At 42.8% G+C, this 18232-nt stretch overlaps 1 protein-coding gene across 1 annotated transcript in view; it reads right to left on the bottom strand.

Moving 5' to 3' along the window:
• Nucleotides 1-507: 507 nt before the first annotated feature.
• LOC148020689 (putative phosphoglucomutase, cytoplasmic 1) overlaps nt 508-18232 on the bottom strand; it is a 42070-nt gene continuing 24345 nt past the window's right edge. Inside the window, exons 7-19 of the mRNA XM_087698490.1 lie at nt 10191-10310; nt 9979-10079; nt 9824-9883; nt 9624-9723; nt 9266-9423; nt 9087-9182; nt 8893-8956; nt 8700-8781; nt 2412-2587; nt 2252-2328; nt 1914-2046; nt 1659-1775; nt 508-862 (exon numbers count right to left, since the gene is read on the bottom strand). Of these exons, the coding sequence (XP_087554616.1) occupies nt 791-862; nt 1659-1775; nt 1914-2046; nt 2252-2328; nt 2412-2587; nt 8700-8781; nt 8893-8956; nt 9087-9182; nt 9266-9423; nt 9624-9723; nt 9824-9883; nt 9979-10079; nt 10191-10310 (1356 nt within the window). The 3' untranslated portion in view covers nt 508-790. The remainder of the gene's footprint in view (nt 863-1658; nt 1776-1913; nt 2047-2251; nt 2329-2411; nt 2588-8699; nt 8782-8892; nt 8957-9086; nt 9183-9265; nt 9424-9623; nt 9724-9823; nt 9884-9978; nt 10080-10190; nt 10311-18232) is intronic.

Here is an 18232-nt window from a genome sequence, read left to right on the forward strand (position 1 = left end):
GGAGTACTCACCTCAGCTATAGAGTACTACAAAATATTAGTTTCAAAAATGTTGAGATCCATCATTTCTTCCCAATGATCTCAGCGAGGCTCTCGTGCTAACAAGGTGAAGCTTCAATGGGGGTTTTTTTTTTTTTTTTGGAGAAGGGCTTGAAATTTGAAAGATGCCTCAAAGGTATATACCCAAGAGTTCAACCTTGAACTCACACCCCCATCCCATATACACACCCACCCGCTCAAAGGTCTAAGGTATACCCAAGGTTTGAACTCAACCATTTACACACCCACACGCTCAAACAACTTGAGCTACATACAAACCCTTTTGGAAAGTGAAACTTCCTTCAGGGACCTTTAACTTGTTCTTCCCAGCATTTTGATGCACGTTTCCGGTGACCAAATTCATGCTGACACAACAAACATTACAAACATTCCAGCCTATAATTTGTTGCCTCCTCACGTTTAATGTCTTCAACGTACCTTTCCGAACTGTGCAACGTGTGATAATTGATTGATCTCCATCATTTTCATGAGCATGAAACATGTCACACAGCAATGGCTGCCTTCTATCTTCATTCCATAATGATAGTGATGACCCGAGATCCGATACATGGAAGCACTCATACATGAATAACTGGATAAAGTTAGCTGAATCGAGAGAAAAGCTCAGTAGAAAGCAGCTCAAAAATGTTAAGGAAGAGGCTTTTATTTATTCATAAGCTGCTGCAGCCTGCTATGCTAGTCTTCGGTTGTGCTGAAATATTATGTTGAGAAAAAGGCCACCTGTGTGGACCTTAGGTGATAACAGTTGGACTAGAGCGACCAGTGAAGGCTTCCATCTTGGACAGCTTCAATGCTACCTCCACCTACCAATCACATGTCATCATAAATCAGTAAACTGTTAAAGCCTTGTACAATCCAGAAGTGGCAAGAACACCACCAGTAAACACAATTTTATGATGCAGATAACAGCCTATGACACATCGACCAGTTCCTTTTCACATCTTTTCCGTATGCATGAGCAATGAGCATGCAATAAGTATAAAAGTATGGAAGAAGTATGGTTGGCCGCCTCCAGCTGAAACATACATAGTTGGGCTCTAAATTGAATCATACAGGGAAAGGTACACAATAAATTACATCTACTTCAAGGGACGGGTAAACATGATTATGTGCTGCCAAAGCCTTTGAAATAAATAGGTTGTTCATTCATCAGATTACTTTTTTTGGGGGGGGAGAAGGTTTGAAATTTTTGAAAGTTTTATAATGCGTGAATATATTAGTAGAAGAAAGCATTTACAAGCCCTCCCAAGGTGAGGGCACAGTTAAGTTTAAAAAGAACTCAAATTTTTTGAAAGTTGCAAAATGCCTCAAGGTTGTATCCAGGGTTTGAACTCACGCACCCATGTATACACCCACACAGTCAAACCACTTGGGCTACAACCCATCGGCATCAGATGACTTTTTTAATGATATTTGCAAAACGCATTTCCCCACGTTTTGTTTTCATTAATCAAGTATGAAATTTTAGAGCATACGCATTTCTTTCACAGGTTCACAAAACAAAACCATGGCTTCTGAATCATACACTGAGAAAAGCAATCAAACAAATTATAAGCCACAAGATACAATGGGGAAATGCAAGAATTTCATCCTACTTACAAGGGGTGCAAGGGCAACTTGTGACTCCCTTCCTGTCTTTGAAGGATCAGACTCATATTGCTCAATATAGAGACGGATAGTTGCACCTTCTGACCCAGTACCCGAAAGTCGAAATACCTTCAATAGTAAATAGGAGCATGTTAGACTCAAAGAGCATAAAAGGTAATTGAAAGATTCGAATTGCACAAGGAAATGCCACCATGAGAGATGGACACTCTTAAATGTACAAAGCCACGTTTGCCTATAGCAGCTTACCAATCGGGACCCATCCTTAAATAAGAAGCGCACTCCCTGATGCTTAGATATCGATCCATCTACTGGATCTTTGTACTCAAATTCATCTGCTTCTACAACCTCAGCTACATCTGGTCTAACTTCCTTTACAAGCCTGTTGGTAACATAATAAGGGGTTCATCAATTTAATGTAGGAGAAGATGGCTGATGAATTCTCATTCTCTAAATTCCAAAGAGTTGCAATGCTTCCACCAATAACAGACTCAGAATTAACAGCCTGCTGTCTGAATCCTTTGAAACCTGCAGGTGTACCTAACAACATAATGTGATGGCATCATTACAACCAAACTTTCATTTACCGGTTAATTTCTGACAGAGATGACTGAAGGTTCACTAAATGTGCCATCAGGTCTTTGGCTCCATCGGCATCCACACTCTGAACAAATATAAATTAGCCAATATATTTGACAAATTGTGAACTCAGAAAATATTACAAATACTACTGTTAGTTATGCATACCTCGTAATCATAGCGAGTGTAGAAATGGCGACCATAAGTGGCCCAATGTTGATGCACTATGTCTTCCACAGTCACTAACTTGCCATCTAAGGGAACATCTTTATTCTTGTCAGCCAAGATCGAAAGCCATGCTAATACTGCCCAAACACCATCTTTTTCTCTGATATGGTCAGAACCTGCATGTGTATTCAAGTTATTTGAATCCTTCTGCTAGGCATAATAAAATCTTGTTACGTACTTCAGCTTTGTCATTGTACACTATGAATCACATAATGTTAAAAATAAGTCATTCTCTAATATTGTCATGCCCTGCATGTTTATTCCAGTTACTTAAAACCTTCTGGTGAAGAGACTTGTAACATACACTTAAATTTGTGATTGCAGATTACAGATCAAATCAGTTGAATGACAAAAACCACTTAAGTGTACAGTATGGAAGCAACAAAGAACACAGAAGAATGCAGGTGATGGAGGAAAGAAAACTCTGATATGAAATAAACACAAAGAAAGCAGAATCCACAGCCCCTACCTGTGCAATCTCTCATAAGAATGAGGGCCAGGACTGCAAAAGGCACAAGAAAGAAATTTGAATGGAGGATGCAGACTATGACAGCAGGATGTCAAAATAACAGGTATGCTCTGATACCATGTCAAAATGTGTGATGATGCAGAGAGACAATAGGGTTTGCAGGGAGAAACAGTGTGTATGGCAAACATTAAGAGAGAAGAAAAACTCAGAAACACAAAAACTCAGTGATGATACACTAGATCATGCTATGAAAAGAAAAGTTGATACAATGGAGCCGAAGCTCAGATGATGACTTGTCTGAATCAGGTGGCAGCACCTGCAGGAATCTGCACAGTGAAGGGAGTAAAACACAGTTCTCCGGGTAGTGGGCTATCGAAGTGATCTCTGAAAGGTGAAGGACAGCTGTTGAGGGAGTAAACCATAGTCCTATGACGTTGTCGAAGACGAAGAAGATGATCATCAGCTGTCGAGGGAGCGAACTGTAGAGTTCTCCAGGCAACAAAATGTCAAATGAATGATGATGCCTACCATGGTTGTCAGGTACGAAAGGTGAGATGCAGTATAGTATGATTAAATATGGCACTAAATGGTACCTTATGATTATGATTTTATAAGGTACGGTACGATATTAGTATGAAAAAAAAAAACTTACTTTTTTAAAACTATAAATGATAAGACACATGTTTAAAGTGAAAATAGGCTATACCAATGCCATTACAAAATAAGATCAATGATCATACATGATACAGCTATCATAGGAGTTGGGAGTCTGATGAGTCACAACGGACTTAAGAGTCAGGAGTGGAATCTGCCAATCTCAATACAACCATCAATCATACATCATCATAATCATCTGAGCGCTCATCAAGAGAGTCTAAAGATGATCCCTCGGCATCAGATGATGAGACACTCTCATACTCATCCTCACTAATGAGGTTACCATCATCATCAAATGATGGCTCCCTAGGCAATGGTTGTGTAACTATAGGCAAGGGGGGGATGTCATCATTAGGCACAAGATGAGAGCTACTAGAGCCATGTCTCACATATATCTACAAACCACTCAAACCACCCCTCGTTGATCTCAAAAGGCCACGAATGACCATGCCCCTGCTAGCAACTACTATAACTCGAACTCCTCGAACTAGTCAAACTCCTCGCCCACGAGCACGCTGATTAAGTTAGTGCGGCAATAGATTAGCTGCTCTAATTGTCGTGTGCTAAGCCGATTGCAAATCTTCATGTGAATGAGAGAATAGGCACTCCAATTCCTCTCACATGCACCCAAAGAGCAATCCTAAGCAAGGACTCTCATGGCCGAGGGCTGAAGAGTATGCAACGCACATCCAAAATTTTACCACCAAAAGAGGCTCCACAAGTGACTCTCTTCCCCAACAAGTGGGAGAAGAAAAAGCCATATTCACTCTCTAATCCGCATAACATCCAAGCTCCTCTAGAACTGTGTTGTGGTCATCCACGAGGACCATACGAGTGAGATATGCAAGCTGATCAGAACACAACTCTCTATCATCCATAACTATTGGAGACTTGTAGGCCGGATCTAATAGTGTTGCAAATCCATGGATATCATCCATAACTATTGGAGACTTGTAGGCCGGATCTAATAGTGTTGCAAATCCATGGATGGGCTTACATATCCATACCCATCTCTTCTCTACTATGTCAATGATGTGTGCACATTGTGACTCCATGATTATCATGCAAGGCCGTGCGCCTCCACTGACACTGCTCTAAAGAAGCGAACAAGAAAGCCCATGGTGGACCCTTCACAATCACTTATACGAAACACCCTATAAAAGGGAGTCACGGCAATCACGATCCCACGGACTCTTTGCCAGAACTGCTCATTGAGGCATAAGCACTGTATGGCTTTCGCCTCCTCTGTCTCATGCTCATCCTACTCATTCCATAGAGTGGACACCATCATCCACGTAGGGTGGACCGATGACACCCCGTTTTCTGTAATCTCTCTATCCATCAGTGAGAACGGAGCAGCCGTATTTTGTCCATGTGGCCCGAATAGGATCAAGGGCTGTATTAATCATCTCCTCTTCATCAATCTTCTTCATCCTCATGTCATTGTATGTAAAACCGCTCCATCTTCACATGGGCCCACATTGGCAATGGTTCTCACCATCTTTCTCCATTGCTTATACTTTAGGACATTGAATGCAAGATTGAACTCGATCACCATGTGTGCAATCTCAATGTCCGCTTGTCGTTGTCTTTCTCTATGAAAGACTCTTTCTCTAAGAAAGGCAACCAATCCAAGCATATGACCAAGAGCTTGAGAGAGAGAGGATTGCCTCTCCAATGCCGCATGAGCCTCCAATCTTTGCCGTTTGCCAATGCCGGAGCCGGAAGCAGATGTGAAGCCGACACCACCAATGGTGGAGGCCTCATCTATATCGGTTGAAGATACGGCTATATTTGAGGCTTCCTCATGAGCAAACATAGGTATAGGTGCCATCGCCGGTACACCACTTCCTCCTCTAGTGGATCCCCCTCTCATCATGGCGAGAATATAGTCTGCAATGTGTTAAGGGATGACCTTGCATGCAGCAACTTGCCCCCTCGTCTTGGGAGCCGAAAGCGGATGTGAAGTCAACATCACCAATGGTGGAGGCCTCATCTACATTGGTTGAAGATACGCCTACATTTGAGGCTTCCTCATGAGTAGACATACGTATGGGTGCCATTGCCGATGCACCACTTTCTTCTCATCTAGTGGATTCCTCTCTCATCTTGGTGAGAATCTAGTCTACAATATATTAAGGAATGACCTTGCATGCAACAACTTGCCCCCCGATCTGGGAAAAATGCTGAAGAAGCTAGGTCGCACCACTTGTGTAGCGCTTCCCGCAATACTTACATGTCCAATGACGGGAGTTGAACTTCTTTGTCTCCTTCTCCACATGGATTAAACTTGTCAAGTACTTTGCGAATGTACTTATCTTGTGAGAGAAAAAAGTGTTGCCCTCTATCTCTTTTAATGCGCATGTCCAAAATGTGTTCAATTGCCCCTAAATTTTTCATAGAGAAGGCTGAACTTAGCTACCTTTTAAGAGCATTCAACGTACTCTTATGCTTTCCTACAATCAACGTGTTATCCACATATAAGACCAGCACAATAAGACTTCTATCATCAGTCTTTTTAGTATATAAGCAATGATCTACATGTCAAGATTGTGGGAGAGAAGGAAGGAGTCTCACTTGTAGCTCTCTCACTTGCACAATGGGGGAATACACACAAAGGTGGAGGCTGAAAACAATTTTCCTCTTCTTAGTTGTATAAGCCAAAAGAACTCTAGTACATAGAAATAGAAGAACCCTATATATAGGTCTCAAACCAAACTCAACTAACTAAGGTGGCATACTAACTGAGCCACGAACTAGAGTAGATAAGGATAGCTGTCATCTAGCTATTATTCATGGGCGGTGTACCAACCGCATCTGTCCAAGCAACGAAACGTTAGATAAATGATGATGCCTACAACCTGGAAGCTGCAAATGCAAATGTCTAGAGTAACAAGCTGCAAAATGCAAGGCAGGAACAACCTAGATGCCAACAATTGAAGCTAAGGATGGTCACCAGGTGAAAGGATGTTGTCGCTAGGTGCTGGGAAGTGATAGTAGGCAAAGGAAAGGCCTCCAGATCCAAAACACAGATTTAAGCAAGTCACCAAGCTGATAAGAGTTTACACCAGCCAATGGAGGGACTTAGAATATAGCAAACACAAAGAAGAGGATGACACTAGCTGATGGAGATTAACGCTTGATGAGAAAAAGCTGACACCTAATGAGGGAAGATGACGCCAAGGTAGGAGATGGTGGAAGAAGGCCACAAACTATGTTGTCATCTAATAGGGGTGTGGGCACCAACAGCAAGGAGAGAGAAGAGTGTCAGAGTGGCAAATGAAGAGGGAAGGAGAATGACTAAAGTGGTGTATCAATGAATGAAGCGACTACCTATTTATAGCCATAAGCTATCTCAGGTGGCACACACTATGTGGACACCCACTAAAAGTGACCAAAATATGGACACCAACCCTTTTTGGGGTTGTCAATGAAAAACCCTAACTAAAGTGGGTAAAGTGAAGAAGTGGGTTCCCAACACATATGTCCTCACTAGACTCTAGCTAGAGGCTCACAAATACGAGGAACATAGAAGAAGATAAAGAAAAACATGTCTGCTTATACCCCCTCTAATATCCTAGGCGTGGCTGAAGGCCAAAGAAGTAGAGGATCCAATGAAAGATCAAAACACATCAATGTCAATGTACTCCATTAAAGATGACATCCAACAGGGTGGCATGACCCCCTCCTCCCAATGAAAATCCCAAGCAGCATCCAACAGAGTGGCATGACCCCCTCCTCCCAATGAAAATCCCAAGGAGCAAGTAACCTGAACATGCCAATGGGTGTGGAGACCCCCACACAAATTATATCCACTCAAGAATGGATGAGCTAGATTGGTGGCCCACAACCAAAAGATGATAGCAAAGAGCAAAGGGACTGGCCTTGGGAAAATGGAAATTCCTAAAAAGGCTCATAATCTCGAGATTCCCCCTCTAAAAATGAGGGAACGGCCAAGCAATCCACAATTACATCACCCAGATTAGTATCCCCTCTAAAAAGGATAGGGTATTTGCAGAAACCATCAAGAAGATGATGGGGGATGGGATGGAGCCTAATGAGAACGGGTGAAGTAAAAAGGAGACGTTGAGGACCCTACTCAAAAGAAGGGGAATGGAACTGACAATTCTTGAAGACTTATCCAAAGTTTGGTTCTTGAGGTAACATCCTCCATAGCCACACATCACTCAAATTGGTATCCCCCTCTGAAAAGGATAGGGTATCCAAGGGAACATCCTCCATAGCCACACATCACTCAAATTGGTGGGGGATGGAATGGAGCTTAATGAGAATGGGTGAGGCAAAAAGGAGATGTTGAGGACCCTACTCAAATGAAAGGGAATGGAACCAACAATTCTTGAAGATCTATCCAAAGGATGGCTCTTGGGGTAGTATCATCTGCAAAGACAGCTTGTTTAGTGAAGAGAACCCAAGCATCGAGTCAGATAACGCCATAGACTAAGAGGAGATGGAAGCCGAAAAAAGGAACATGTGAGACTTTCAATACAGATCTTAAATAAGGATGGTCGGGAAGTAACAACATGGTGCCCACATTACTAATAGGCATGGATGATAAATCATCTATAGTGATGAAACCCTCTTGATGACAAAGATCCTAGAGCCAATCACACTTGTGGGTCATATGACTAGAAGCATTGCTGTCCACGAGCCAAGGCTTCTTGGAAGATGAAGCCCCAAGAGTCAAGGAACCATACCATTGGTGCAAGTTAAGTCAGCTAATCCTCATTTTAAGTAGAGCTTTCTGTCCTCTTATCTAATTCCTCTTGCTAGTCTTCCTTTATCTGTTCCTTGTCTAGTAACTTTCTAAGGACCTTTCATTACTATAAACGAATGTTGAAAGGGCTACAAAGCTCCCCTGAAAGGATAGCAAAAATTTGGCTGAAAGGATACAGAGAGAACAGGAATGACCCACATATTAATTACATAAATGAAATCTGAAGCTGTCACCAACGGCTCAATAAGCTATGATAAACCATCAAAAGTATAGCATAAGAAAATGCAAGCCTTTCAACAACCCCTTCGAGTCAACAACAACATGACAAAATGACACATATATGAAACAGTAGAGATAAAATCCAAACCTGTCCCAAAACTCTCTTCACCACAAATCGAGCACATGCCCGCATCCATGAGGTTTCCAAAAAACTTCCATCCAGTTGGCACCTACAAAAAAAAAAAATTGACTAGCTGCTTCAACCCAACTTTTAAGACATGGGTTAACCTTAGAGTCATGCACGAGCTTCATGTAGATATGAGAAAAAAAATGAGTATTACCTCAAAAAACTTAAGATTCAGTGCCTTTGCAACAACATCAAGTGCAGCAGATGTAGGCATACTCCTGGAAAAAATACTAACAGAGTTTTCAGTTACAGAATTGTTTAGGATACCAGCAAAGACTAGAATGCAAACATCCTCCTTTTCTTTACTACCCAAATGGTTGAAACATTGCACATCTGTTCTGTTCTTACCTGGCTACACCTTTTAAACCAGCCCTGAAATATGGAATTGCATCTACAGCATTTGCAGCAATAATGGCCACAGAATCGGACGGAGTCACAAAAAATCTACAAAGAGCCACAAAACAATGCTTGCAAATCCTTTTCCTGAACCATGCCCTCAAAAATTACGAAACAAAGCTTTTTGAAACCTTCGTCCAAGGATCATGTTTCTGTCAGCATCACCATCAGCTGCAGCACCAAATTCAGGTGGTTCTTCTGCAGGATTGGTCTTCCCCAACCCCATTCGCTGAACCAACTCCTTTGCATAAGTCAAATTGGGATCAGGGTGACCTCCGCCAAAGTCCTCCTGAATGTCACACCATCAGTTTACTTCAAAAATATGATGAATCAATTGGTGAAAGAGTAGTGAAAATACTATTTCATTTCTCTTCCATTTCAGAAAAATTCACGACACTTTGAGAAGGAATCTCAACAATATTAATTGCAGAGCAATTTGAGAATCAGGCTACACAGTGAGTATTTTGCACCCTTAGATTCACACAGCACCTTGGGGGTACAGTTGAGCAGAGAACTTGGTTTAGCTGACAACTCCTCAACAAAGATTTTGTGCGCATAAATTCCAGCAACTCCATGTAAGGCATCATAGCTTCCAATTGGCAATCAAGATCAAATAATTATGACAAATAATTGGACTGTTCACACTCTGAGTACAGCAAATAGGCAAGATGTAAGATATCTCCACTCACCAGAAAGTAAAATTTGGTCGTGAAAGCAACTCCTTTATTGATTGAAAATCAAAGATACTCCTGCAGTACATGAGAGATCAGTATCATAACATCGTAAAGTTGAGAATCAAAGAGCTCTCAATTAACTTCAGATAATTTCAGATTGAGATGCTCACTTCATCAGTTTCACATAATCTTCAGTTGGGTCAAAAACTTCGACACTAAATGTACCATTAGGTCCACTAAACTTTGAGATTGAACAATTGGTTATGTCAACCTGTGAAAACACATGTCAGAACTTTGAGTTCCATACTTGGTTATGTGAACAGAAGCACAAAGATAAAGCTTTTGGCAGGAAAGCCGTATCCATAGGGCTTAGGGCAAGTACATCAGGGAGATCTTCCGCTATGTAGTACTCTTTGATGGTCTTAGTTATTAAATAAATCTTATCTGTCAGTGCCTCCAATGCTGGTCCACCATTTTCAGTATTGTATTTTATTCCAAAGTCCTGAAAAAGAACATTCGACATAGAGTTAAAAGGGTGTAGATGCTTAATGCATGCAAAAGCAATATTGACGAACCATTTTAAATCTTAATTTGGTCAGCTTACTGTATGAAAGTAAGACATAATTACTCTTTAAATTGACCAAAAGCTATACAAAGAAGGAGATGGAGTTGGAGGTAGACATGGTTAGCACCAATGTTTTACATGATTCATGGAACTCTAACCTTTCTTGGGACACCCTCTAGTCTCATCTTAATTCACTCCATCAATCTGCATGTCTGAAAGGATCTATGATTAATGGGAACATGGATGATACCACGTGAGTGTACATGCGGAAGCGGAAAGTGCACTAAGAGAACTCAATGAAAGGGGCATTGCAATTTGTTGTCTCCATTGCAAACCCTACGTTTTTCTTTACATGCCCCTTTCATTGAGAATGGAAGAATGTTGAAGCAGCTCTGCACAGGGAACTGGAGCTGCGAGCTGGTGGACAAAAGCTGAGGAGCTTAGCTGGAGATGGTGGCCACTGGCTGAGCTGGAGCTGAGGGCCAGCTCTGATACCAAATGTGAGGGGGGAGAGAATGCACAAAGATCGAAGCTCAAGCTCAGCTGAGAGTACAGTTGATAGTGAAGAGAGTGTGTGAGAGTGAAGGCACAACTCCCAATGCAATAACCAAAGAGTGTAAGATGCAAGTACAAAGTACAACCCTTAAATCTTAGGGTTGCTAGAGTGTGTTCACACCCAAAAGGTGTAAAACACAACAAGTGCCCAAACTGTGTAATATAGGCACATAAAATAAAAGAGAATAAATCTGGGGGGAAAAACCTCACGTAAGGAGAGCACCAATCCCCTATCGAGGATCGTTGACACTCCTCTATGAGCGTAGGCGTGAGCATGAGCTGGGATAGTGTAGTCATTTGGAGCCACGCTGCCATCATCACCAAGTCCTTGGCTCACCCCTTAGCCTTGGTCCTAGAGACATCAATGCCTAATGTCATTGTATCATCCTATGATTTCATGGCGCCACATACCATCTGCCATTGCCACAGTAACCACCAGCAGCTCCAGCTCATCTGCCATTCTGCCCGCCTCGCTGGCCTACACTGCCAGCGCCTGCAATGCCCAGGCTTGACCAGCACCTCAGCCTGTGCCAGCCCTCTGCCTGCACTGAGTATGCAACATGATAAGTGCCCGTAAATGTGTAACATAGCCACATACAAAAAAGAGAATAAGCCTGGGAAAAAAAACCCTGTACGGAGAGTAAAAAGTGCCCAAGTGTCCTACTGATCACCGACACTCCTCTGTGAGCGTAGGCGTGAAAATACAAGGGTCATCTGCCCATCAAAGGAGATCAAATTTAAAGCATTGCAAAATGCTTCAAATTTGTCAGGAGGAAGAGCTTTGGTGAAGATGTCTACCACATTACTGGTGGTAGGACAATAGACAAGACTGATATCTTCTGCATGTAGCCTCTCTCTAACAAAGTGATAAAGTATCTCAATGTGTTTCGTGCGTGCATGAAACACTGGGTTCCGTGCCACTGCAATGGCACTCTGCCTGACAGTGAACAAAGGAGTGGGCTCCGTGTGACAGATACATCCAAATCAGCTAGTAAGCGTCTAATCCATACACATTCAACTATGGTAGTGAAAGCTGCCTTGTATTCAGCTTCACATGACAATGTGGCAACAGTGGACTGTTTCTTGCTAAGCCAAGATATGCAAGATGGGCCAAGAAAGAAACAATTGCCACTAGTGGAGTGACGTGAATCATAATCACCAGCCCAATCAAAATCACTATAAGCATGTAAGTCCAATGGTCCCCCCTTGGCATATAGCAATCCAAGAGATCTAGTACCCTGCAAGTAACGAAAGACACGCTTGGTAGCTTGTCAATGTGACATGCGTGGCTGATACATATATTTGCTCAGGACTAAAACTGCAAACTGTATGTTCGGCCTAGTAATGCATAGGTAGATAAGACGTCCAACTGCTGGAGCATATGTGTGTATATCAAACAAATCACTATCATCATGCAATGATAGCTTCAATCCAGGTTTCATTGGTGTACAAACTGACTTGCAATCCTGTAAGCCAAACCTCTCAAGGAGTTTACCAATGTATCTTGACTGTGATAAACTGAACCTCTAGCATCATGTATGAACTATATGCCCAAGTAATAGTGCAAAGACCCCAAGTCTAACATTTCAAAAGTTTGCTACAAATTTTGTTTAAATGCTGAAATCTGATCAGCATGTGTCCCTGTAATGATAGCTTCAATCCAGGTTTCATTGATGTACAAACTGACTTGCAATCCTGTAAGCCAAACCTCTCAAGGAGTTTACCAATGTATCTTGACTGTGATAAACCGAACCTCTAGCATCATGTATGAACTATATGCCCAAGTAATAGTGCAAAGACCCCAAGTAAATGCTGAAATCTGATCAGCATGTGTCCCTGTAAGCAAAAGGTCATCAACATATAGACAAATGATCAGCATAGATCCCCCCCTCTTTACATATGTAAAGGGTAGACCCTGATGAGCTGTTTATAAACCCTTGGCTGAGTAAAAAGGCATCAATCTTTGCACACCAAGCTCTAGGAGCTTGTTTCAAGCCATATAAAGTCTTTTTCAGCTTGCAAACCAAGTGTTCGGATCCCTCAACTGCAAAACCAATGGGTTGTTGTACATATACTTCTTCATGAAGTTCCCCATGTAAAAATGTAGTGTTAATGTCTAATTGATGCACAGTCCATTCATAATGAGCAGCCAATGCAACCATAGACCTGATGGTAGTCATGCGGGAGAGGTAGGAGCAAATGTCTCCTCATAGTCAATGCCTTTCTTCTGTGCATAGCCCTTGGCTACAAGCCTTGCCTTATATTTGTCAATGAATCCATCTACATTCCTTTTCAGCTTGTAGACCCATTTTGTTCCAATGGCTTTCTTCCCAATAGGCAAAGACACTAAATCCCATGTTTGATTCTTAAAGATTGAATCAAACTCAACTTGCATTACTGCTATCCAATGCACACTATGTTGTGCATCCTCAAAACATTCAGGCTCCTCATCATCAACTGTATGTGCTACCATAACAAACTCCATGGTATGTGCAATATCATGTACGCCTCAACTGTCGACTGTTGTGCAGAAGCAAGCTTCTTCTCTTGTGCAGACCTGATTCGCACTTCTTGAGAAACGCGAACACCATTACCAACGCTCTTATACCAATTTGAAGGGGAGAGTGTGCGCAATGAAGTGTGAGACAGAGGCGTGAGGAGCAGAGTTGAGAGTTAGCACGTCCGTGTAACGTGTCCACTAGAATCATCCAGGACACGTCTTAGCAGTCCATCGGAAAGGATGTCTAGAAAGCTCCGCCCGACATTCCCATGGAATGTTACGGGACTTGCGATCTAGGTCTTCCCGCGTCTGCCTCGTAGCGGAAGTATCATGGCCGTTCCCACTTAGGATCGACCTGAATTTGGGTATTCCTGTTTGGTCATTAGCTAGCAGCAACTAGCGTCAGACCCGAGCGAACTACTTTACGCAGAAACGCCAGGTCCGAAGCGGATTCACGCTGCACTGGGTTCAAGGAGAATGGGAAACGAGAGGGATGCAAAACTCAACCTCTCTACCAATAGGCATAGTCCCATTCCGTAAATCGGGTAAGACGTAACTCTAGGTCATCGCTCTCATTATTCGTTTGATAATGATGATCATCCCACTGTTCTTCGAGATTTTTGAGAAAAGTTCCCGGCTAACCGGGACCACCCATCCGTAGGACGGACCCATGGTCCATCCTCCGCACTTTCCTCGGTTTGTTTTAGTTATGTAATTATCTAACACATTAATTTGACATATAACAATCAGCTTCTTTAATTAACCCTGTTAAGCACTGGTTCCTTCACGTAATCTTATCACGTGACATAGAAAAACAATATCAAACAACTTCTTTATTATCATTTCATCATTTTATCTTTGAAATACAAGGAGTTCCGCCCGTAGGCTTGTCCATAATCCGCCCGAAGGCTATCCAGTAATCCGCCAGGGATCACTATTCCAAGCTTCTGCCCGTAGACTAGTATGCGGGCCTCGAGATCCAATCCCGAGTCACGTTAGCCTCTTGTGCAGGACCCGGAAGGCGAGGGATTTACAGCCAGAGCCCCCCCTGGCACCCAAGCGTCCTCCTGCTCCAAGTAGAGCTCAACGGAAAGACCTCTCGCGGCGGGTTCGGTCCACGTTCCCGGCGCGGTCAACAACCCCCTTGGTTAGGGTCAGGCAGGCAGTCGGGGGTAACTGAAGCTGCCTCTCCCTTCAGGCCTTCAACCTAAAGCTTTAGATATCTTTTCATCCTTTAGTTCCTTGAGCAAACAATGCAAACAGTGCTTCCTAAACTGTTACAAGCACAATCAATTCCAGTGGTCGTTTAATTTGCCAACTGTTAAGGAGTGAATCCTTCTCTCCGAATGCATCCAGCATTCGATTCGGGATCAATTTGACTTGACAAGATCCCCAAGGGTTTGTTTATTCACCCTTTTGTCCTTGGGTTAGGGACATACCCTGTTAACCCAACTTAACCAATACCTTAGGTTTTATTAATAGTAAATCCTGGCGACCATGTCGCTCCAATTTATTGATTGATCATTTGCTTCCAAGCAAATACCTAACTTTCCTTTACTTGGCAATTTTTCCCCAAGAAAGGTGATGTAATAGGATGATTACTCATTCTCTTGCAAGTTAAACTTGCACAAGAACTTGCCAACCCCATTTCAAGAAATGGCAAAACTCTCTTGTGAACAAATCACAAGTCTATGCGACGTTGCAACTTTTTGTACAAGTGTCGCATCTATTCCATGGGATCGTTTCACCCATTGAATGGTGTTTTCTGGTCACGGAATTATCTCCAGACGAGAAGCAGGGTTTATGGTGTCTTCTTACCCAACCTATTCCTAATTACACTAGGCCGACAACGTTTGGTCCTAGGGGTTCCAACTCAATTCGAGTTTCATCATTTGAACGAGTGATCCTTAGGGTAGAAACCCTAGATCGTTTCTTGCAAGCCCGTCCAATTGACTCAACATTTCGTGAATGTGGGTATGATCTTTGGGTTTGAGGGTTTTGACTTGGCAACAAGTGCAAAACTAGGTCGAATCCTTAACGCGCTAAACCCTAGTTAGCACTTGGGATATTTATCATATCGACTGAATCATGCCTATATGAATCCCTTGTGGGTTAGGTGATTTAGACAATTCAATATACTTGTCTTGCGACAAGGATGAACCTTTCCTAGAGATAATAAACTAGATCTAAAGGAGAAAAATAGTTGCAACTACCACAATACATGTAAACATGCGATTCATTGCTTCTACGCATCACATAGTTCACAATAACTCTATCTTTCCTTGGTAAAGTAAAAATACATGATAATCTGGATACTAACTTTCCTAGGACCTACTAGGACTTACATCAAATAATCATGCCTACAACCTTGTTATCTATACTTTAGAATCTCATGCTTTGATAAACCATGCAACCTTTCCTAAATACGGCTCCTGATGAATGATATTTTTGCATGACGACTATGCAACACGCAACTTTCTCCTAGCTACAATGAAGTTAATGAAGTTCATACAAAACTAAGTTAGTGTTAACTTATTCCATTTTACATGCCACTTGCAAGTCCATAAGATCAATTTCGTGCTCTTCTATTTCTTTTCGGATAACATCTTATGGGTGTTAACTTTTCCTCATGAATCATTACAAGGAAGATGTTGCCTAAAAATGCAACATACGCTTAATCTTTCCATGTCTAGTCAACGGTGCACTTTAACAATTCCAACCTTATAATGATAGGCAACAGGTGTTCTAGGCTCATCACTTTGAAAAGCACGACAAGGCAACATACTATTAAGGTCGTAAGATGGATAGACAATTTGCGTTTATTGCATTGAAAATACCAATTTTCCCAATTTCATGTCATGAATTAATTCTAGTAATTGTTCAAATAGTCAATTTATTTCCAATTGCATTTGACATGCCTAGGTGTTTCCTAGACCATGAAGTTCTCATGCTTAATGCATTACTTTTTGCGTGAAATCAAAATACTAAAAACCTGGACTCGTGGGCTCGAGGAAATGTCCACGTGAATGTTAGGAGAAGATCCTCCTGATCGGTGAAACTCCTCAGCCTTCGTAAACAGCCTCAAGATCTTGCCCTTCTCCCTCGTACGCAGGGGATCCCTTCCGAAGTGCGGATCCTTGAGAATACCGGTCTTGCGGGATTTGGGCTTATGGGAGGCCTTGTGGGGTTAGAGCTTGGATTGTGGAGATGGGCCTTTTTTTTGAGAGAGCTGTGAAAATGGAGGCTTTATGAGCCTCTTCTTCTTCTTTTAAAATGCGGGATAGCTAGGAATGGACTTATGGAGGCCTTGTGGGACTGGGGTTTAAGAAAGCCCCCTTAGAAGCTTCCTAAAAGAAGCTTCTAAGAAGCTTTTGGCTATGATCAGAACCCACGTGGAAGAGGAAGGGGGTAATAATGAGGTTGAAGATCACGTCGATTGGGGGGGAACTGACTCTGTCAGGGAGATGGCGGCGGCCTGAGAGCCTATGCGGCGCAAGGCGGCGATGCTGGCAGACTGGACTGGACGGAAACCTCCACGGTTGGGTGGTAGTTCACCGTCCTCCCCTTCTCTCCCTATTCGTGACACAGCAGCTGCTTCCTCCCCTTGTGCAGCATGGCATCAACAGCAGCTTCCCTCTCTCTCTCTCCATGCCCTTAGCACGGCGTTGTCCTCTGATCTCTCTCCTCCCAGGCCTGGCAGCGTCCCGCCCTCTCGTCCAATTCCTCCTTTCTTCCTCACATAGCCATGGTTTTTATAGGTAGAGGGAGAGGTACCTCCCTCCCTCCACGCGGCCTGGCTGCATGGCATTCACCCCTTGTACGAGTTCCACGCCACTCTCCCTCTCCTCCAGCATGACCGTCGGTTGGGGAGAGGGAATAATTTTGAAAAAATTACCATAATTCCAACAATTATCCTTTTGGCCTCCTACCAAGAGGAGGTTCTTATGAAGAACACGGGTTAGGTATTGGAAATATTACAGTCCGCTCGCCTGAGCCTTATCGCAAAGCTATCGTCTGTCACGCACTGCCAATCTTGGACTTGACGCTTGGACCTGTCATCTGTCACGACCTGCAAATCTTGGACCCGATGCTTGTACACGTCGCCTCAATTGTCGACTGCTATGCAGAAGCTCTCTTGTGCAGACTTGATTCGCACTTCTTGAGAAACGCGAACACCGTTTACCAACGCTCTGATACCAATTTGAAGGGAAGAGTGTGCGTAATAAAGTGCGAGACAGAGGTGTAAGGAGCAGAGTTGAGAGTTCGAGAAAGCGAATGCAAAGATAGGTCACGTCCGCTCGCCTGAGCCTTATCGCAAAGCTATCATCTATCACGCACTGCCAATCTTGGACCTGACGCTTGGACCTATTGTTTGTCACGACTTGCCAATCTTGGACCTGACGCTTATACACATGTCGCCTCAACTGTCGACTGCTGTGCAGAAGCAAGCTTCTTCTCTTGTGCAGACCTAATTCGCACTTCTTGAGAAACGCGAACACCATTACCAACGCTCTTATACCAGTTTGAAGGGGAGAGTGCGCAATGAAGTGCGAGACAGAGGCATGAGGAGCAAAGTTGAGAGTTCGAGAGCGAACGCAAAGATAGGTGTACCATTTGTGATGGTACACAAAGAATAAAAAGAATGTATTTATATGTTAGGATACATTAAGGGTGTGTTCACACCCGTAAGTCTATTTACACGGAGACGAAGGGACTTTACACCCAATAGGGAGAGAGAGAACACAACTCTAAAGTGAATGAATGCTGTAAATGAATGTAAGAGTATACAGTGTGCTCAAGGGTA

This window comes from Lygodium microphyllum, chromosome 18 (assembly GCF_053477565.2).
Source record: "Lygodium microphyllum isolate KBCC chromosome 18, Lygodium_microphyllum_v1.1.10, whole genome shotgun sequence".
NCBI classification, from domain to species: Eukaryota; Viridiplantae; Streptophyta; class Polypodiopsida; order Schizaeales; family Lygodiaceae; genus Lygodium; species Lygodium microphyllum.